The sequence below is a fragment of the Hemitrygon akajei genome, chromosome 4 (genome assembly GCF_048418815.1).
Source record: "Hemitrygon akajei chromosome 4, sHemAka1.3, whole genome shotgun sequence".
NCBI lineage: Eukaryota > Metazoa > Chordata > Chondrichthyes > Myliobatiformes > Dasyatidae > Hemitrygon > Hemitrygon akajei.
Window position 1 is genome coordinate 142,563,608 of NC_133127.1, and position 18,766 is coordinate 142,582,373.

Genomic DNA, 18,766 nt, shown 5'->3' on the forward strand with positions numbered 1-18,766 from the left:
ATACCCAAGCAATGGTGATAATAAGACAAATTTCTTTAAACAGAAATTGAGCAGAATACCATGGATGCAGGAGATCTAAAATAGCAACAGACATGGCTGAAAATATTCACAGAGCAGAAGGCATCTGTGGAGAACAAAAGATTTAACATTTCAGGTGAATGAATTAGAGTAAGAACTGAGAATGGTTAGAGATAGAACACACTTAAAGTTGTGTAGAAAAAGGAGGAGGGAGGACAAGACAAAAAGAAGAATGTGTGAATGGATAGATTCCTAAAGACGAACCGACTGTAAGATAGTGATACTGCCAGGCAAAAAAAGGACTGGTGAGGTGCATATGTAGAATGATTATCTACAATTGCCTGAGCAATTTGAAAGGAATACTGCAAATCAGGAATTGCCAATTTTGGTGTTGTGTCCAGAATGTGCCAAGATGAAAGAGTTTGGTCTATTACTAAAGACAACCACTGAGGCAAAATGTTTTGCCAAGCCACATGAAGCTCAATTCTTGTATTACTTAAAATGGTTAGCAACAGTCATTGTACTTTTCCTCCTGAAAAGGGAAACATTTAAATTAGTTCACTTTACTGTGGAAACAGTGCCAATCAGATATTCCCTCACAGAGCTGCAGGTTCTGACTCAGGACTAGGTCACCAGGGAACTGTGTATTTTAAATATTTTTCTTGCACCTGTAACCTGTATTAGAAAAAGAAGTTAGTCATTCAGTGTCTTTTGTTCATGGAATCCGAAAATCAAAGCCGGTTTCACCACTCTTAAAGCAAACATTAACTTGACACCGATTCCAGTGGAACCACAAATAATCATTTTGGGGGAACATCTTTCTTTGGCTTGATTACTAAAGTTAATACAGTGATGTTAAAGAGCTGCATTGCACTCTGTATTCAGTAAAAACGTGAAGGGAAAAAATTCTGCTGTGCTTCACTCCTGAGGGAAGAAAAATGTTTTCTTAATATTTTGTGGATGTAAGCATCTAGGACCTTGAAGAATGCCATCACTTGTGTATTTTAATGAACACTGATCAAAGAGAACCTCAAACTATATCAATTAAAGAGTCTCTGTGCTATACCCACTCAGCAATTAATACATTGATACTCTTTTATGTTCTATTAGATGCAAATAGATCTATATCCCCTCATAGGAAAGAATATGCAACTTGATTTAAAGCACCTCTTCCATGACTCGTGCTTTATTTTTTGTTATTGGTTGGTTTGTTACATCAAGGGTCACAGAACTGGTAAGAAAAGCCTTTACAATAACTTAACACCTTTAATAGGCAACATTTCACATGGAAGAGGCAGTTGACAATCTGCTGCCTATTGTGTAGCTCGGCTGGATCCTGTTGGCTAATGCCCACGGTTCCAAATGCAAATCTGTCAGTGGATTCCACATGGAATCCAGCACCAAAACCCAATCTTCCTGACAATCCCAGTGCTAAGTTGCAGAATTGCCTTGGGATCTGAGAGTGGCATTAGTTTACATGAAGGTGGTAAAGTAGAAAATTTCTGTTATTAAATTTTATCTCCTTAAAATGATGTTACTTTGATTTAGCTTTTCTAATTATTGTTTTAAATTACTTATTTCCCATTAGTTTTACATTTCTTAATTAAGTACATTATTTTTTATTAAGAGCTACTGAATACAAAAGACACTGAGAAACCATAAAAATCACTTGCAGCCGTCACAGTACCTCTGTCTTTTCCACCTGTCAAAACTTTCATCTGTGTTTTGGGAATAGTGCCAAATCACTAGCTGCCAGGATGGCTACTGCTGAGGTCATATTTCTTGCATTCAGGAAATTATGAGGCCAACAAAATTGTCCCTCATCATCCAAAATGAGTAAGTACATGACCACAGGCAGCAATCCCACGTAAGATCTAGCTACAGCATTTGTAAAATGTGACTCAGATTCAAAAATAGTTCATTCTTTATGCGTTGCTTTGAGACATTCTGAAAACATGAAAGTCATTAGGTGGGTCAAATGTGAGATGATTTCATATATAAAATGCAATTTACTGCTTATCAAATCAATATTAAGCTGCTGAATGTAATCACTCTTGCAATAGAAAATGCCCAAAAGGTTTCACCAAATGACAGCAAAACTGGGTTTATGCAGATCCAGGGAGTGATGAGCTAATACTCTCAGGTTCCGTCATTGTTGGAAAATATACTTTAGAATGAAACTCAGAAGCTAAATCATGTAATTGTTTTGATTTACTGTGTAATGTAATCCAGTCCTATGTCATTACATGTTGTATATCAGTTGAGAATCTCCTATTATTTTAAATGTGACTAAAAGAACAAGTTAGAGTAATTAAACAGGGCAACAGAGTGACAGTGAGCAGTGATGGTCAGGCCTCTGATAAGTAATCTGTCTTTATTTGTTAGGCACTTCTTATTTAAACCTGGAACTGGATCTTCTCCACTTTTTTGTACAACTGGACCTGGTTACCCCCTCACTTCGAGCACTGTGTACTCTCCTCCTCCTCGACCCTTACCCCGCAGCACGTTCACAAAGTCTGTCTTCAGTCTGAAAAAGCCCTACAAGTACTGTAACTGGAAATGCACAGCCTTGAGCGCCATCATCATTTCTGTAACACTAGTGATTCTACTCGCCTACTTCATTGGTAAGTTCTTTGTAAATATGTTATTCCTGACCAATTCACCTTTCAGGGAGGAGCTGCAGAAAAACTGTGGGAGACACTCTGACTCTGTGTGCAGTTGTCCCCTTCAAGGTGTGATTAGCCATTTCTTTGCTTTTGAGCATGTGATCACCTTGAGCTTTTCTCTAATGTATTTCTACTTGTATATTTTAAAATAAGTGCAGTAACAGTACTGTGCAGAAGTGTTAGGCACCCTAGATTTTTTCATATGTTTTCAGATGGTATGGCCTCCACAGATCTCAAATATCATTGAGGCTGTCAGGAATTACCTGGAGGGACAGAAGCAAGCGAGACAGCCAAAGTCTGCGGAAGAACTGTGGCAAGTTCTCCAAGATGCTTGGACAACCTACCAGCTGTTTTTCCTTCTAAATCTGCATGACAGTATACCTAGGAGAATTAATGCAGTTGTGAAGGCAAAGAGTGGTCACACCAAATATTGATTGATTTAGCTTTTACTGTTTATTGCTCTTTATAATTTTTTTTGATATTTAGAAACTTATCATTTCATTACTTTTGAAAGTATCTTGGCTTTTCAGAATTTTTTTACATGTGACAAAGACTTTTGCACAGTATGGTCTGTAATTTTCTCCCCTTTTTATTATTACAATTGGAAAATGCAAATTGGAATGGGGGATTTGACTGTTTTAATCTTTTGCATACCAGTGTAAAGATTGATAACAGACAAGAACACCTCATTTTGCACAGCAAGTCAGCACGCCATGTTAAATTTCTCTTGTCTGATTTCAGCCAAATGGCAATTGGGAGGCTACAACAGACTATAGCGTCCCCCACACCAAGTTAAAGAAAGGAAAATCTGTAATCATCTCATTTTCAAGCAGCTTGTGCTGCTGGACAAAGTTTATAAGTCGTATGAGAAGTGCTGTGATGATGATCATAATTGAAAAGCCTGCTACACTCATTTTGTCATCTCCCTCATGAAGAAAGACCGGGTAAGGTACTGGCGGGCTCACTGTATTGTTGGACTCAGCCCTCCAGCACATGAAGAAAGTAGAATGAAGATATTTCCTTCAGAAAACATTTTGTTGAGAAATGTGCAATATCAGAAAAAGGACACTAAGGCTGCCTGTGGTTGCCACATGATGAAAGATAAACAGCATCTTTTTATTAGTTAGTTGTTCATTACAACACTAACTCATAACAATGTTAAATTAATATGGATTTTGCTTGCGGAGATTCCAAAAAGTAAAGCACTTCCGCTTTAAAGTTAGAAAAATTGCAAAAGAGTCTAAAACCTTCTAAATTAAACTAGTATCTTTTTATCCTTGATTTGAAACTACCCAAGAAACTGACATAATCATCTTGTTCAAGTTGAAAACTGAAGTGCGACTTTTCAAACTTGAGTTTGATTAATCAGGACTCGAAATCCTTTGTTATCTTCAGTGTAAGCTGCTCCAACGTACCTCTGCTCAGTTGCCTGATTCTGGGTAATGCCACCAAAGTTATCCAAAATTCTGCTGTATTGTCACCATGCCAACACTTCAGCATTGCCCTTTACCTTGCTAACCTTCGCCAGCTCCTCGTTAGATAGTGTCTCAGTTTCAAAATGCCAACCCTTGTTTTCAAGCTCCTCACATTCTCACACCTCCCTCTCACTTTTTCCCATTTCATAATTTCCAAAATATCAGTCCTCCTCTAATTCCAAGCTCTTTCCGAACCCCAACGTTAGCCTCATTTCCAGTGTTTAGTTCTTCAGCTGCCAAGGCATTAAACTCTGGAATCCTGCCCCTTCCTCTCAGTGCTCCTCGGCCTTTTTCAATGCTCCCTAACACACAGGTCTTTGGCCATGCTTTTGGACAAACTTTTCATTGTGCGACTTCACATAATACTTTTTGTCACTGATGATCTTGTTAAGGGCTGCTGGAGATAATCATTAATTACTCTCCATATATGGAAATAGTTGGCAATTTTAAAAAGAGCAAAATCACAAGTTATACAGTATATCAATATCTGGCTAAATCTGATCCAAGCGTATTTTCTTTTGAAAGAAAGTAATCTGAGAACTAACTTAACCCAGGGGTCTAAGCAAGATTGTCATTGGAAAGGCGCCAACAATGCTAGCAAGATAATTACTGGAACATTGAAATTATTAAACTAAAATTAATCTTTCTGTTCCACTGCAAACATATTTAAAATGAGTTTTCAAATTCAGGGCCAATGACATGATAAAATAATTAATTACAATTTTTTAAAAGACAACACCATGAAGTGCACTATTTTAAGTGTCGGGTGTGAGTGAGCAAATGCAACTAATTTAAAAAAGATGACTTCATTTATAAGAACCTGCTTAAATTGCAGAATGAACTTCAATATATAATGCAAATAAATTGTGAATATGTCAGTCAAAATTACATAAAAGAAACTTTAACTTTTCATTTGGGAATTTATTTTTAAGTTAATGGATATATATTCATTTCAGACAGTAGTGGGGAGGAACGGACTTTATTCTTTTTAAAACCATTTGACAGCTTGTATAGTGGCTCCTGCTGAGAGCCAGTCAGGATGAGAGAATGCACATCTGAATGCCATCCTGGTGCAGCCAAGCAGAAAGGTCCCATCATATAGGCGAGTCACTCTGTGTATGAGTGCGTGTGTGTGAGAGAGAGCGTGTGCAACGGTGTATGTGTGTGCTAAGAGTCTGTGCAGGTGGGAAGAGAGGGAGAGAGAGTCTGTGTGTGAGAAAGTGATGATGTCAGTTTATAAGAGATATAAAAGCAAAGACATCCTGGAAACAGTAAGTAGATTGGTCTTCATCTGAGGAAAGTAATAGAGTATTAACTTTTCAAGTCCAAGCTCCTCATCAGAATTGGTTAAGAGAGAATATTTAATTAAAGTGTGGGGTAGTAATGGACAGGACTAAAAGAATATCTCTAATAGAGTGAGGTCAGGACTTTAATGGAAATAAATTGTGGAAGACATCCAGGGAAAATACAGAGAAATATAAAAATAATGAATTGCAGGACTAAGGGAAATGGCCAGAAAGTCAGGCTGTGCTAATAGACTTAGTAAAACTGATCTTGTATCACAAATACATAAATTGCAACAGAAATGGGAAAATACATAAAGCTGTGTGAGGAGTGAATGTCAGTGAGTGAGAGAGTACTGATCAGTTAGCTAGTGTGTGTGAGAAAGACTCTCAATAAGCTGGTGTGTGAGAGAGTGTGTCGGTAGGTCAGCGCAAGGCTCGAAATTGACACTGGCGTCAAAAAATATGCATGCAGTAACTACAGTTTCCACAGATCTTGATAGATTTGAGAGGGAAAATTCATTATGTTTTTAATTATGTGGGAAATTCTTGTTTTGTACACATTTTTAAAACTAATTACAGGCTGCTGGCGACGGTGGTGGAGGCGGATATGATAGGGTTGTTTAAGAGACTCCTGGACAGGTACATGGAGCTCAGAAAAATAGAGGGCTATGGGTAACTCTAGGTAATTTCTAAGGTAAGGACATGTTCGGCACAGCTTTGTGAGCAGAACAACCTGTATTGTGCTGTAGGTTTTTTAAAGAAGTTACAATAATTACAATTACTTAGAAGAAAAGGTCATCAACTAGCATTTGTCCCTTTGGCTCACCATGGCTGTAAATTGTTTCTCCTTCCCGCTCAGTATTCCAGTCTTAAAACCATCAACATAGAGTGGACTGCGTGTTTCCATTCTTCAGCCCTTTGTCACCTCCACCCATCTACTCCTCCATCAGCTTCTGTCACTATTTCCACTCTCCCCTCCTCTATCTGCCTATCACCCCTCCTCACCTGGCTCACCTATTGCTTTTCTTCTCCTAGTTCACCCCTTCCCTTCAGCATGTAAAACTGGCTGTTTCTCCTCTGCATTTCAGTCCCTATGAAACGGTATGTCCATTTCCCTCCACAGCTGCTGCCTAACCTGCTGAGTTCCTCCAGCTTCTTGTCTTTTTTTGCTTCAGATTCCAGCATCTGCTGCCTCTTGTGTCTCCCTCCTAACCTGTCGATTTTACATGCCCTTTCAGCATCCCCGAATAAATTGACACCTTTTGGATCTGATTATCCATTCTCATTACTGCTACTTCTGCATTTTCGAACCACTTTCACGCTGCCTATCATTATAGCACAAACGTCTGTTGATTAATAATGAAGCATCATTGCTTGCATCTTCAGTGAGAGAAAAATGTTAATCACAATGTTATATTGCACAGTCCATGTGAAGTGCATCTAAGAATAGCCTTCTGCTCAGACTGAAGGGGAAGGAAAAGACCCAAGTAATAGAAATAAGTTAACCCATTAACTGGTGGTGGCAGAGGTGTTCTTAGTGGATCGATAGCAGATTTAAATTTCCAATGCAAAGTTTTAAAAGTCTTCATAAAAGACTGCAAGTATTCTATATTTCCTGCATTTCCACTGTTATACCAGCAATAGGGTTCCTCGGTCCTTCACTACCACTCTGCAAGCCTCCATATTCATCATATTATTCGCCGTAATTTCCACTATCTCTAACCGAATCCTACCAATTCTTCCCCCTCCAGTTTCTATAGGGATTGCTCCCTATGGGACTCCTACCTGTCCCTCCCCATTGATCTCCCTCTTGGCACTCAACCCTGCAAGTGTGACAGGTGGTACATGTGTCCCCCACTCTACTCTCACCATCAATCGGAGTCCCAAGCAGTCCTTCCAAGTAAGCAATACTTCACCTGTGAGTCTGTTGTAACCAGTGTTCCCAGTGTGACCTCCTCTACATCATTGAGGAGATGGAGTGCAGATTGGGAGACCTTTGTCAAGCACCTTCTGCTGCAAAAAGCAGGATCCATTTTAATTCTACTTCCCGTTCTCATTCTAACTAGTCTGCCCATGGCTTCCTCTGCTGCCATGTGTAGGCCAATCTCAGGTTGGAGGAACAACACCTCATTCTCTCTGGGTAGCATGCAACATTGATTCCTCCAACTTCCAGTACTCTTTCTCCCCTCCCTCCTTTTCTCTTTTTCAATTCCCCATTCTCTTCTCCTCACCTGCCCATCACCTCCCTCTGATTCCCCTCCTCCTTCCCTTTCTTCCATGGTCCACCGTCTTCTCCTGTCAGATTCTACCTTCTTCCCTTTATCTTTCCCCTTCCAGCTTCTTACATTGTCTCCTTCCCCCACCCACCTACTTTCCCCCTCACTCAGTCTCAACCCTCCCCCACCTTATTCTGGCTTATGCCCCCTTCCTTCCCAGTCCTGATTAAGGGTCTCTGCTGGAAACCTCAACTGTTTATTCCCCTCCATAGATGCTGCCTGACTTACTGAATTCCTCTAGTGTTTTGTGTGTATTGCTCCAAGATCTCCAACACCTGCAGGACATTCTGTGTTTATGACTGCTGGTGTTGTTAGTTTCCTGTTTAAAATATTTAATCTTCCTGGCATGATTGAGTAGAAGCATTCTGAAGCCAATATGTTCAACATCATGAAGTGAATACTGGAGTTAAAATATAGACCTTTCTTCAAAAGCTGTCTGTGGTCAGGCTTTAAGTGTAAGAAAGCCTATTAACAGTGTTGCTGCAATGAACAAAATCCTCCGTGATTGAATTATGCTTATGTAAAATAAACCCACGAGCACATGAAACTGCAAGTAGTTTGATTGTTGGTTGTTTATTGGGATACATCACGGAATCGGCCCCTCTGGCCCTGCAAGCCACAACGCCCAGCAATCACCGATTTAACCCTAACCCGATCATGCAACAGTTTACAATGATCAATTAACCTACCTACTGGTACACCTTTGGACTATGGGGGGAAATTTACATGGTCACAGGGAGACCATATGAACTCCTTACAGACAGCGGTGGTCTACAAAGCGTTGTGGTAAACACTGCCCTACCACGCCACCTAAAGAAACTTGGCCATTGATCAGAACAAAGGAGTTGCTTGTGTTTTTTTATTAGAGTATGAAAAGCTTCATGAATGTCAAATGACAGTGAATGTTTCATGATGAAAATTTAAGCTGATTTAATGAACATTACAGTTTTGTAAAGCAGTGGTCCCCAACCTCTGGGCCACGGACCGATACCGGGCCGCGAAGCGTGCAGGGTGCAGCGGAAGCCCGGTAGCTTGTTTATTTCAGCTTTTTTCTTTACGATGTGCTGGGTGCATTCCGCCTACCACTGCACCCCTAGACGCTTCGCGGTCTGGTATTGGTCCGCGGCCCGGAGGTTGGGGACCACCGTTGTAGAGTAGCTTGTGAACTATTAATTGATTTTTCATTTAGATTTCTATTGTATTCCACTGCATCTTTTAAAAATACTTTAAATAGATTAAACATACTAAACCAGCAAAATCATACCAATGTTGACATAAACTTAACAGTTTTAAACTTTAAAAAGCTCCCGCGAATGGTGTGGAAGCCCCACTCCCAATCCCCTATAACTGATTCTGAGGGATCAGATTTGTCAGGAGGACAGGAAATACAGCTCAGTGAAAGGAAACATTCCACTTCCTCTGTATCTGTGGATGGATAATTCTCACATCCATTCCTTCCACATCGGCATGGCGGAGATGGTAAATTGGTGATAATGTCACTCATAGTTCAAGGGCCTTGACTAATGATTCAGTTGCAGGCTCGCAGCCTCCGCACGGAAGCTAAGGTATTGAAATAAATAACTAATTTCTTTAAAGATGGCCATGAAATTGCCAGTGAAATCCACATCTCACAAATGATTGTTCACTATCCATGTGAAATAAATCTGAAACAAATAAAAAGCAACCAAGAATCAAATTAACTCTTTGCATTCTGAAATCTATCTCTTGCATCCTTCATCACCAAAGGCAGGCAGCATCTTTTAATAGAGTTCCTGTTAATATTCCTCTTCTCTAAGCACTTTATAAAAATGCTGCTAATCAGAATCAAACTGTTTGCTCCATTGCATTTATAATTTGTGATCAGCACATCGTTTATGCGGATTTGCAAACCACTGCATAGTCATTCATCTCACAAAGCCCTAAGAACCTTAGTGAACATTCTGAATCATTGTAGTGCACAGTTTATGCTGTGTTGTGCGGCCACTATAAGTTGATATTTATCACAGCTATGTATTGATCTGAACTGAATTTAGTTTCAGCAACAGTCCTGTGTTTATTCCAGTCTGTGCCATGCTCTTGTTTGGTGCATTTGTTGTGGTAGTAGCAAGATGAAGGTGGGGTAGAGGGGTGGGTGGGTGGAGCATGCAGAGTATGCCCAAGAATGGAAAAGCCCAGAAGAAGTGCTGGATAAGAGTGGTGGTTCAATATTAAGCAACCTCAGGACCCGTATCACCATGTTCAGGAACAATTATTACTCGTCAACCATCAGGTTCTTGAACCAGAGGGGTTAACTTCACTCAGCTTCACTCGCCCATCACTGAACTGTTCCAGCTGAACTGGATTCACTTTCAAGGACTCTTCATGTTCTCGAAATCATTTAATTATTTCTTATATTATTATTTCTTTTCTTTTTCTCCTTGTATTTGCTCAGTTTGCTGTTTTTTGTTTTGTCCTTTCATTGATTCTATTGCGTTTCTTGTATTTACTGTGATTCCCCACAAGAAAAGGAATCTCAGGGTTGCACGTGAGGATGTATACAGAATGCACTTTGAAAATAAATTTACTTTGAACTTTGGATGCAGCCCAGTCCACCACAGGAAACGCCCTTCCCAACTTTGAGCACATCTACAACAGCACTGCCACAAGAAACTGTATCCATCATCAAGGATTCCCACCACCTAGGCCTTGCTGTCTTCTTGTTGCTACCATCCGGAAGGAAGTACGGGAGCCTTAGCTCCCACACCACCAGGTTCAGGATCCTTTATTACCCTTCAACCATCAGGCTCCTGAACGAGCGGAGATAACCATTCGGTACTGAACTGATCATGGAACACAATCTGCGGACAGACTTTCAAGGACTCGACAACTCATGTTCTCAGCTTTATTTACTTATTTTGTACTTGCACTGCTCGTCTTCTTTTGCACATTGGTTGTCAATCTTCATTTGGTAGTTTTTCATTGACTCATTTGTAATCTTTCTTCAACTGTGAATACTTACTTACTGCCCATTACACCGCTGGCATTTAGGGCAGCAACAAATCTTTGTCACTCCATCTTTATCTGACCATGCTGTCGCACACAGATAAAGAAGGATTCTTCGTTGCTGTTTCCGTGACAATTTTTTTGGACCATTCAGGGTTGTTAGCCCAAAGCTGAACTCCGAGGACAGTTGGACCACTCTTAGTCTGGCCTCTACCCTTTGACCTATTTGGCATGGATGACCCTACCAAGAGCCAAACCACAAGGCCCTCACTCAAGCCACAGTTCTCAGGGTCATTATGGCTGCAAGCCCCCAAACCCTACGACAAAGTTGTGATGACTTGGAAACTTTGAGTCTTGCCAGTCAAGTCTATTAATTTCAAGCAATCTTCAAAGCAGCCTACGAAAGTGTGAGATTCCAATTACAAGCTGAAGATGCAGATATTCACAGTGAACCTGGGAATATGGGCCAAAACAAAACTGAATTAAGATTAATTGAGCATTGAAAACCCAATTTTAAAATTTAATATTACAACTATCAGTAAATAATGACATATCAATAATTACCATAACCAACATTTTTAAATCTTATTTTATTTGTGACCATTAACAACTGTCAAATATTTCACATATGAACAGTTCTGGGAACTACTGAAATATTTTCCCAAATTAGTGATTTCATGAAGAACATGTCAAGTGTGTAATTCTCTGCATCATCAGGCCAGTAACTCAAGTAGAGACGAAACCACCTCCAGCAAATGTGATGTTTTCAGTCTGTGCCAAACCACTGTGGGAGCATTCTAGCCAGATGCCTTAGCAAAAACAATCAGTATAAAATTATAGCTGCCTCAGAACTCACAGATTGATGAGTGCATATAAAATTTGAATATTAAATGTGGAATATTTCTGGAAGTATTGACCTACAGTATGAAGTATAAGGCAAAGATGCATATATATGTATATCAGAAACAGCAAGTAGTTTAAAATTAATATTTAGGCATCTTAATATGCTGCTTGAAGTATGCATCATTAAACATTAAGGACTATGTATGCATTTCGTCACAAATTTTCAAATATTCAATATTTATTTCACTTCTTTTATATTAAGTACTTAACACAACATTTTTTACCTGTATAGTTATTCTGTGAAAACAATTGTTTAAAATGTAAGCAAAATAAAATATCTAATGTTTGCCTTTTACCTTACCCAAATAAAAGAAGTGAGCCAGCTTTGACCATTTATTTACCAAAATAATCTGTATACTATCATGGTTAAGTGGGTTGACTTAGGTCAGACACTGAAACAGGAGTTAACATTGAAAATAAAAGTAAGTCTGTTGACAATTTCATTGCATTATTCCATTTTTCTATGAATAAAGGTATCCTGTAAATGTTGGCAGCTACTTAATCCATCATATTGAAATATAAAGCACCTATTTTATGATTTCAGTTATTAAATGGTTAAGTCAAAATCAATTCTCACCCTTACTCCGCTTTTCCTGCTTGCTGGCTAAGAAAGCAAATTACTAATTTTTTCTATGTACTAGATCAATGCAATAATCATGAAGTAAGATGCATGGCTAGCACCTTTATATATTAAACTCATAGTAGTGTGCTTTTGCTCTTTGTACACATCATGCTTTGAATCACACGTTGCTATGCAATGTTCATGTTCTGTCAAATTGTCTCCCAAGATGATAATGAAACAAAACCTAATTATTAAAGCTATTAGTGTACTCTGAGCCAACCTAACTTGAATGTTTTTATGCTTGCTGGATTAGCATATCGCACGCAGTCAACTGCAAAAGACAGTTCATGTTACATCGGTGTGATCCAAAAGGAGTAGCTTGCCAATCATTGATGTAATTTTCCTGTAGCTGCCTGAACAGATATGACAACAAAAGGCTGATTGTGGCGTTCACTATTAAAAACATATCACAATACATTTTTCTCCAGCTAAGTGCTACCTTTGCATAATTTGGATAAAATAGTTTATTTGTCATTGTGCGCTTTCAAGATGAAATGCAATTCAAATTAGCCTGTGCTGAGATATATTACCCTTTTCTGCTACATAGAATATTGCAAAAGATCATTTGTTCATTTCTGCTACATGGACTATTGCACGGGATCTTTTGTCCATTAATAAGTTAATGCCAAGCTCTTTAACACATTTACTACCAGCAACCAAAGTGAAACTTAGTTTAATCTAATATTTAATTTCATATGTTATAATTGCTTGGAAATGTATTATTGTACTCTGGTCAAACCAAGTCAGCAACCTTGTTGGAAGAAACCTGCTGTGAATTATTGTATTTTGGTCTGACGTGTTTATTGTGGTTTATACTTCACTTGCACCTCTCACTTTCTTGTCTCTGAGCAATCAGTCATGGTATTCTCATCTTGAGCACTCTTTCTCTTCCTCGTTCCATCAGTCTGTCCCAAAGGACCTTTTTCCATTGACCTTGTGAATTATCATTTTGTTGGTCTTTGTTTCGCCTTAACACTTCTTTTTTCTGCTGAGTGCAGTAGTTGTCCTGCCTATCCCGCTGTGTGATGAATTAACAAGGTGATAGGGCTAACAAAAGAACAATAGATTCCCTTAAGTCAGAACAGATTGGTGTCTAATGTACTATTTTAAAATTAGAAATAAGATTCATGTAGCTCTGTTCCCTCATACACTAAAAAATAACTCTTTCCCCTTGAGCTGCTAACTTTTGATTAACAGTCACATTGTTGCTTGCAATACTGGGAGTAACACTGCAGTAAACTACTACTTTCCTTCAAATACTCACCAAGTCAGGCAGTATCAGCGGAAAGACAAACAAAATCAATGTTTCAAGTCAAGGACTCTCCATCTGAACCACAGCAGTGAATTCTAACGAAGGGTCGGAAACATTAACATTGTTTTGCTTTCCATAAAGGCCACTTGATATGCTGTTATCAGCATGTTATAGGCATTTGGACTTGTGTAGGGATCGCTAAACTGAGTGAAAATGGAAATCTCTAAGAGCGTGCACGATAAAATATTGATGCTGAGAGTTACCTTGCCAGGAGGTTGCAGTATTTACTCTTCCCTGGGCATGAGCTTATTACATGTGATGTCACAAATAATTTGTGCCCTAGACAGCCAGTTACCCAGTCAGCCTGCAGTGCCATCAGCTTCAGGTGCATCTGACTTTCCTTTGTGAACTACTTTACAAACTGCCTTCCAGAAGTTTGTATTTAAAAACCATTTTCCTTTTGCAAAAATTTGATTATTTTTATCAACATAATCTGCAGCTTACATACCCATGTGCCCTTTTAAAGCAGGTGAAAATATTACATGTTCTATCATAATGTCTTTAATTATAGTACCAATAATTTTCCACCCACAGTTGTTCAATTGATCAGTATATTTCACTCATTTTCCCTATTCTCAATTAGTAAGTGACGTCCACTGTTTCCCATAGAAAGGAACTATGACTTGAAGCCCTTTATAAATTTGAAGTTGGAATGCCTGTATTTTATTCCCAATTTTCCTTTATAATGATTGAATTTAAACCATCTTGTCTTGAATTTGTCATACTTCTGTGCCATAATTTTCATCGTGAATTACTTTGCTTCCATTAACTTTCTCTGATTCATGATTAGTTTACTTGAGATATTTTCTCCAGTGTTCCATCCATTACTTTTACCATAAATACTAATGCAACATGATTATTCTGCAGAATCTCTTGTATTTATTCAAAATGTTGACCATTTCTTATTTCAATTTACAATATCCTCTTTATTAGTTTCTGAGGCTGCATATTACTCTTGACAACCTTTTTCCCCCTAATATTATGGTAAAATTTTGTATTAATTTTGGTATTGTGAATTTCCTTTCATATTTTGCATTTTTATCTCTGTTTTGTTGAATTTAAATGTTCTTTCCATGGTTATTATTTAACATGGAGAGCATTTGCTTCTTAGAAATATGAAGTTGGGTGAGGATCTCCTTTTGGCCTCCTGTTGTTTCAGTCATGAATATATTTGCCCATTTGACCCTGAGCTGTTTCATGTATAATATTCAAATCAGCTTATCCAAATCGAGAATCTTAAACTCCATTGAAGTTAATTATATTCAATTTGCCAATATACAAAATGATCATGCACAACAATATTTTAATTACTTTGCTAAACCCAGTATACCCTTCCTAAGTTTTGGTTCTAACAAATATGTTTAATTATGTGATCACTCAGAAATTTAACACTGGTTAGTGCCATTAAATGTGCCATATTAAAAACAAAAAGCCAAAATACAATAACTTGACATCCTATCTGGTCTGGCTAGTCCAACTCGTAAGGTGTCCACACGGTCCATTTTTTTTACATATGTGACTGACTTTTGCTCTGTCATCCCGGATCATTGAAATGATGTCATCCTTAATCATCTGGGCTATTTCACCTGCTCTGCCATTTCTCAGCTTTCCTGGAAACCCACCAATTTGATAAATTTAGTTCCTTGTCCTGGCTGTCTTGCAATCATATCATACCCTTCAAGCTAAATTTGCGTCACCTATTACTTTTTTTAAAAAACATTTTTACACACTTCTATTAAAAGAAACATTTATTTGTGAAACAGATCTTAATCTATCCTTTCTGCTCATTTTTATTTCCTGCATTTGGTGTTATGATTTCCATCTAAAGAAGAGAGGATAATTCTCGAGAGAAAGATTATTGTTCCTGGGTGGTTTCTGCACAGCACACTTTCAGGGGTAGAATAGCTCATAACCAGCATTAAGTTATTAAATGTATAATTCATTCAGAGCTAGATTTATGCAGCAATCATGGTAATAACTAGGAGCTCTGATTCTGTATATAACAAACCATCAGCAACGACTCCTGATCTCATGCCCATTCTGAATCCATAGGAAGAGTATTGAATATCCTCTGAACCAAAGGTGAATTCCTAAATTTATTATTGGGCTTGGAAACACTGGACAGTGATGAATAAATTGGAAGTTAACTTCTCCAATGTAACAAAAAAAAAAAAGATTTTAATTAGCTATTGCTCAAGGTTAAGTTTTTGGAAAGTAATATTTTGTTTTAATTCAGAGACTCAAAAAATAATGCTGAAAATAACTTTGGCAGATTTATGATTGATGATAGAGAAGTACAAAAAAGCCAGAACAAGACCAGTTCCAAAATTAAATAGTTGCTAACAGTTCCGCTATAACAATAAGAACAAATAACATTTAACAAGATTATTTAGCCTATTTACTTTTGTTTTCTAGGGCATTCATTTTAATGCGTATTTTTTAAATGATTATATACCAAACATGGATGTCATTCTATGACTCCCACACAAAAAGGTTTGTCCTTTCCTAATTACTACTTTTATTCATCAGTGTTACAGACAATGCCCTAACAATAATCCCACCAAACCAATGCAGTAGGGTACTTCAGATTGTCCCATAATTGTACAAACCTGCAGTAGGAAAGTGCAGTTAAATACTACCATTTAATGGCCAATTTTGTGATGTGGTTTACTTTGCAGTTCATTCTCTGCCACTGCAGATATATGGATTTCAAAATTTGACCTTAGGCTGAAAAATGGGCTAAGCTAACTAACTCCTAGTCTTCCTGCTTATTTTCTGATCTACTCAAGGATGCTATCTGTTACCAAGCACCTAGGGTTCCTGTCGCATTCAAAAATGTGCTTTGTAAAATATGCATATCCTTCCGAAAAAGAGAAATTGATTGTGCGAGGATGCACAACAGTATTGTCAGATTATGTAAAGAACGAAGGAAAACATCATCATCAAGGAAATGCTACTAATATTATAGTGTTATAAGTATGAAGTAACATGATACAGGGATGTTAACCTTTGTCAGCCTCTGTAAGACTAACTTTAATAGTAAAACTCTGCACAGTGTGAAATTGCATGTGGCACATTTCCAGTTCCCTGCAATTTTTGGAGACAACTGGAATATTTAGAGTTGCAGACAGCACAATACTTAAAATTAGAAAAGCCCCAAGCCACCTCTGCACTGTACATCAGTGCCTAATTTATCCAGAACTCCTGCAGTGATCCAGCCAGAAAAAGATGACTTTTCTCATTGCTATCACAGCCATGCACCTGTTTGGCCTAAACTGGCACCTGCAGCCAATGGAAGGGCAGATGTACCAGATCGGTGAGAACAAAGCCAGCAGTTGGCCAGTGCCAACGGACGTCACATTGTCTCCCTCTGGTGGCACAGGTTTAGACTTGCCCGAAAGGAAATTCAAAGGAACCAGAGAAGGTATGGTCTACTCTAAGCATAATCCATAATATGAACCTGCTCTTTGAAACTTCAGTGTTTAACATTCACGGCTTTATTTGTTGGTTATATTTTAAAACTTTTCATGCAATGTTTCCTTTTAATATTTTTCTGCCTTATTATTGTTGCATAATTTGAAAATGTTTCACAGATTCTCAACGTCTTTCTTGCAAACTTCTGTCACATTAATGTATTAAGCAAAAAGTGTGTTTTAATGGAGCATTGTTATTTTATGACCATGAAATACTCGTCGAGAGAGCTGCTTTACGAACATTTTACACAGTTCCAGACAGTCAGATATAACTTTTACATTAATACCATATTTGTGTATTTATTAGATGTAAAATTTGTTCAAAATCACTGAAATTCTAAATATAGTGCTTGTTTGGGACTGCGTTGGATACCACCCAATTCATTCTTACCTTCTGACATTATTATAATCCAGGATGCCACATCCTGAATACAGAGGACTGTGCAACAAAGAATTTTTGATTTACAATTCAAAATATTTTGATATGAGTTTTTTTTGTCCGTAGACATGTTTAAAATAATGTTTATTTCTCAAATGTCAGTGTTTCTTAGGATTAAATACAGCTTTCATATATGCATTTGCGATACAACTTGTGGAAAGGGGCTGCAGTTCAAAAGCACGTAGTTCTCAGTATACTGATTTAGGATGTCTTGAAGTTGTTAAAGGAGTGTGCAAGCTCTTAAATCATTTTAGATATTGAGTAGTTAGTTAGTTTGTTTTGTTTTGAAAGCAATGAACTGGGTTGGTGGTGACGGTGGTTTATGTGAAGCACCCAGCAGTGATATTTGGCTGGATCTTCCTGAGGCTGGACCAGCACCAAAAGGTCTCAGCCCACAGTCCCCAATGCCCACACACACCTCAATGATCTCAGAAGATCAATTTCACTGATCCTCAGTACTCCAGGAATCAGCACTATGGTCCTCACTTGACATATTGAATGACCTCTCTTCTGTTATGCCCAGACAGACTGTGCAGAAGTATTTTCTCCTATCAAAGTTTGTCAGAGACAGTTTCATGTTGATAATTTTAGTGCTTTTGAAATAAAACTGTTATTTCTAAATAACTCATAAAAACAAACTAAAGTTAAATAATGTATCATTATCTTAAACATTGACTCCTATTCTGGAGATAGATAATTCCCATTGAAAGTAATGCGGTCTAGAACTCTGTATCAGGTGCGACCTGGTGTGGGACTGACATCCCAACATATAGTTGGATTATGGAATCTGGTGGCAGAGATGAGTGATGCATGAGATGGTATTTTCTCATTCAGTAGGTATGAGCACAGTGAGTAATACATAAGATTGGAATTCACTGTTCCACACAAGTTTGATTATGATTCTCTTTGGAATGGAAAACAGGAATGTCTACCTCATTCTACCTTGCCTGGTGTCAAGGGTTTGTGCATGGTGGAGCCCAACTTGTGTATGTAAATGTGGACAAAGGCCTTTTCTCTACATTTCCAGGGATGAGGAGTTTGTTGCGGATGTTGGCTGGGCTGCATAATTCCGGGCGTGATGGAAAAGATGGAAATGAAGAGAATTGGGAAAAGGGATATTCCTGAGACCAGACAGGGTTGACTGAAGGGATCCAGGGTAGGGGAGGAATTGGTTGATTAGCAGAGAGGTGATCTTGGAGTGAGTGATGAGGATCACATCAGGAGGTCTGAGGGTGTTAACATTGAGGGCAGATGCTAAGAAGGGATGGAAGCTGAAGTTCCACGCTACAAAGGTAATATAGATGCCTGGACTGC

General features: G+C 38.3%; 1 protein-coding gene across 3 annotated transcripts in view; it reads left to right on the forward strand.

Moving 5' to 3' along the window:
- tenm4 (teneurin transmembrane protein 4) overlaps positions 1–18,766 on the forward strand; it is a 2,228,071-nt gene that overhangs the window by 1,879,346 nt on the left and 329,959 nt on the right. For all 3 annotated transcript variants that reach the window (XM_073043455.1, XM_073043454.1, XM_073043453.1), the window contains 2 exons: positions 2,404–2,642; positions 16,794–16,964. In XM_073043455.1, coding sequence (XP_072899556.1) covers positions 2,404–2,642; positions 16,794–16,964 — 410 coding nt within the window. The remainder of the gene's footprint in view (positions 1–2,403; positions 2,643–16,793; positions 16,965–18,766) is intronic.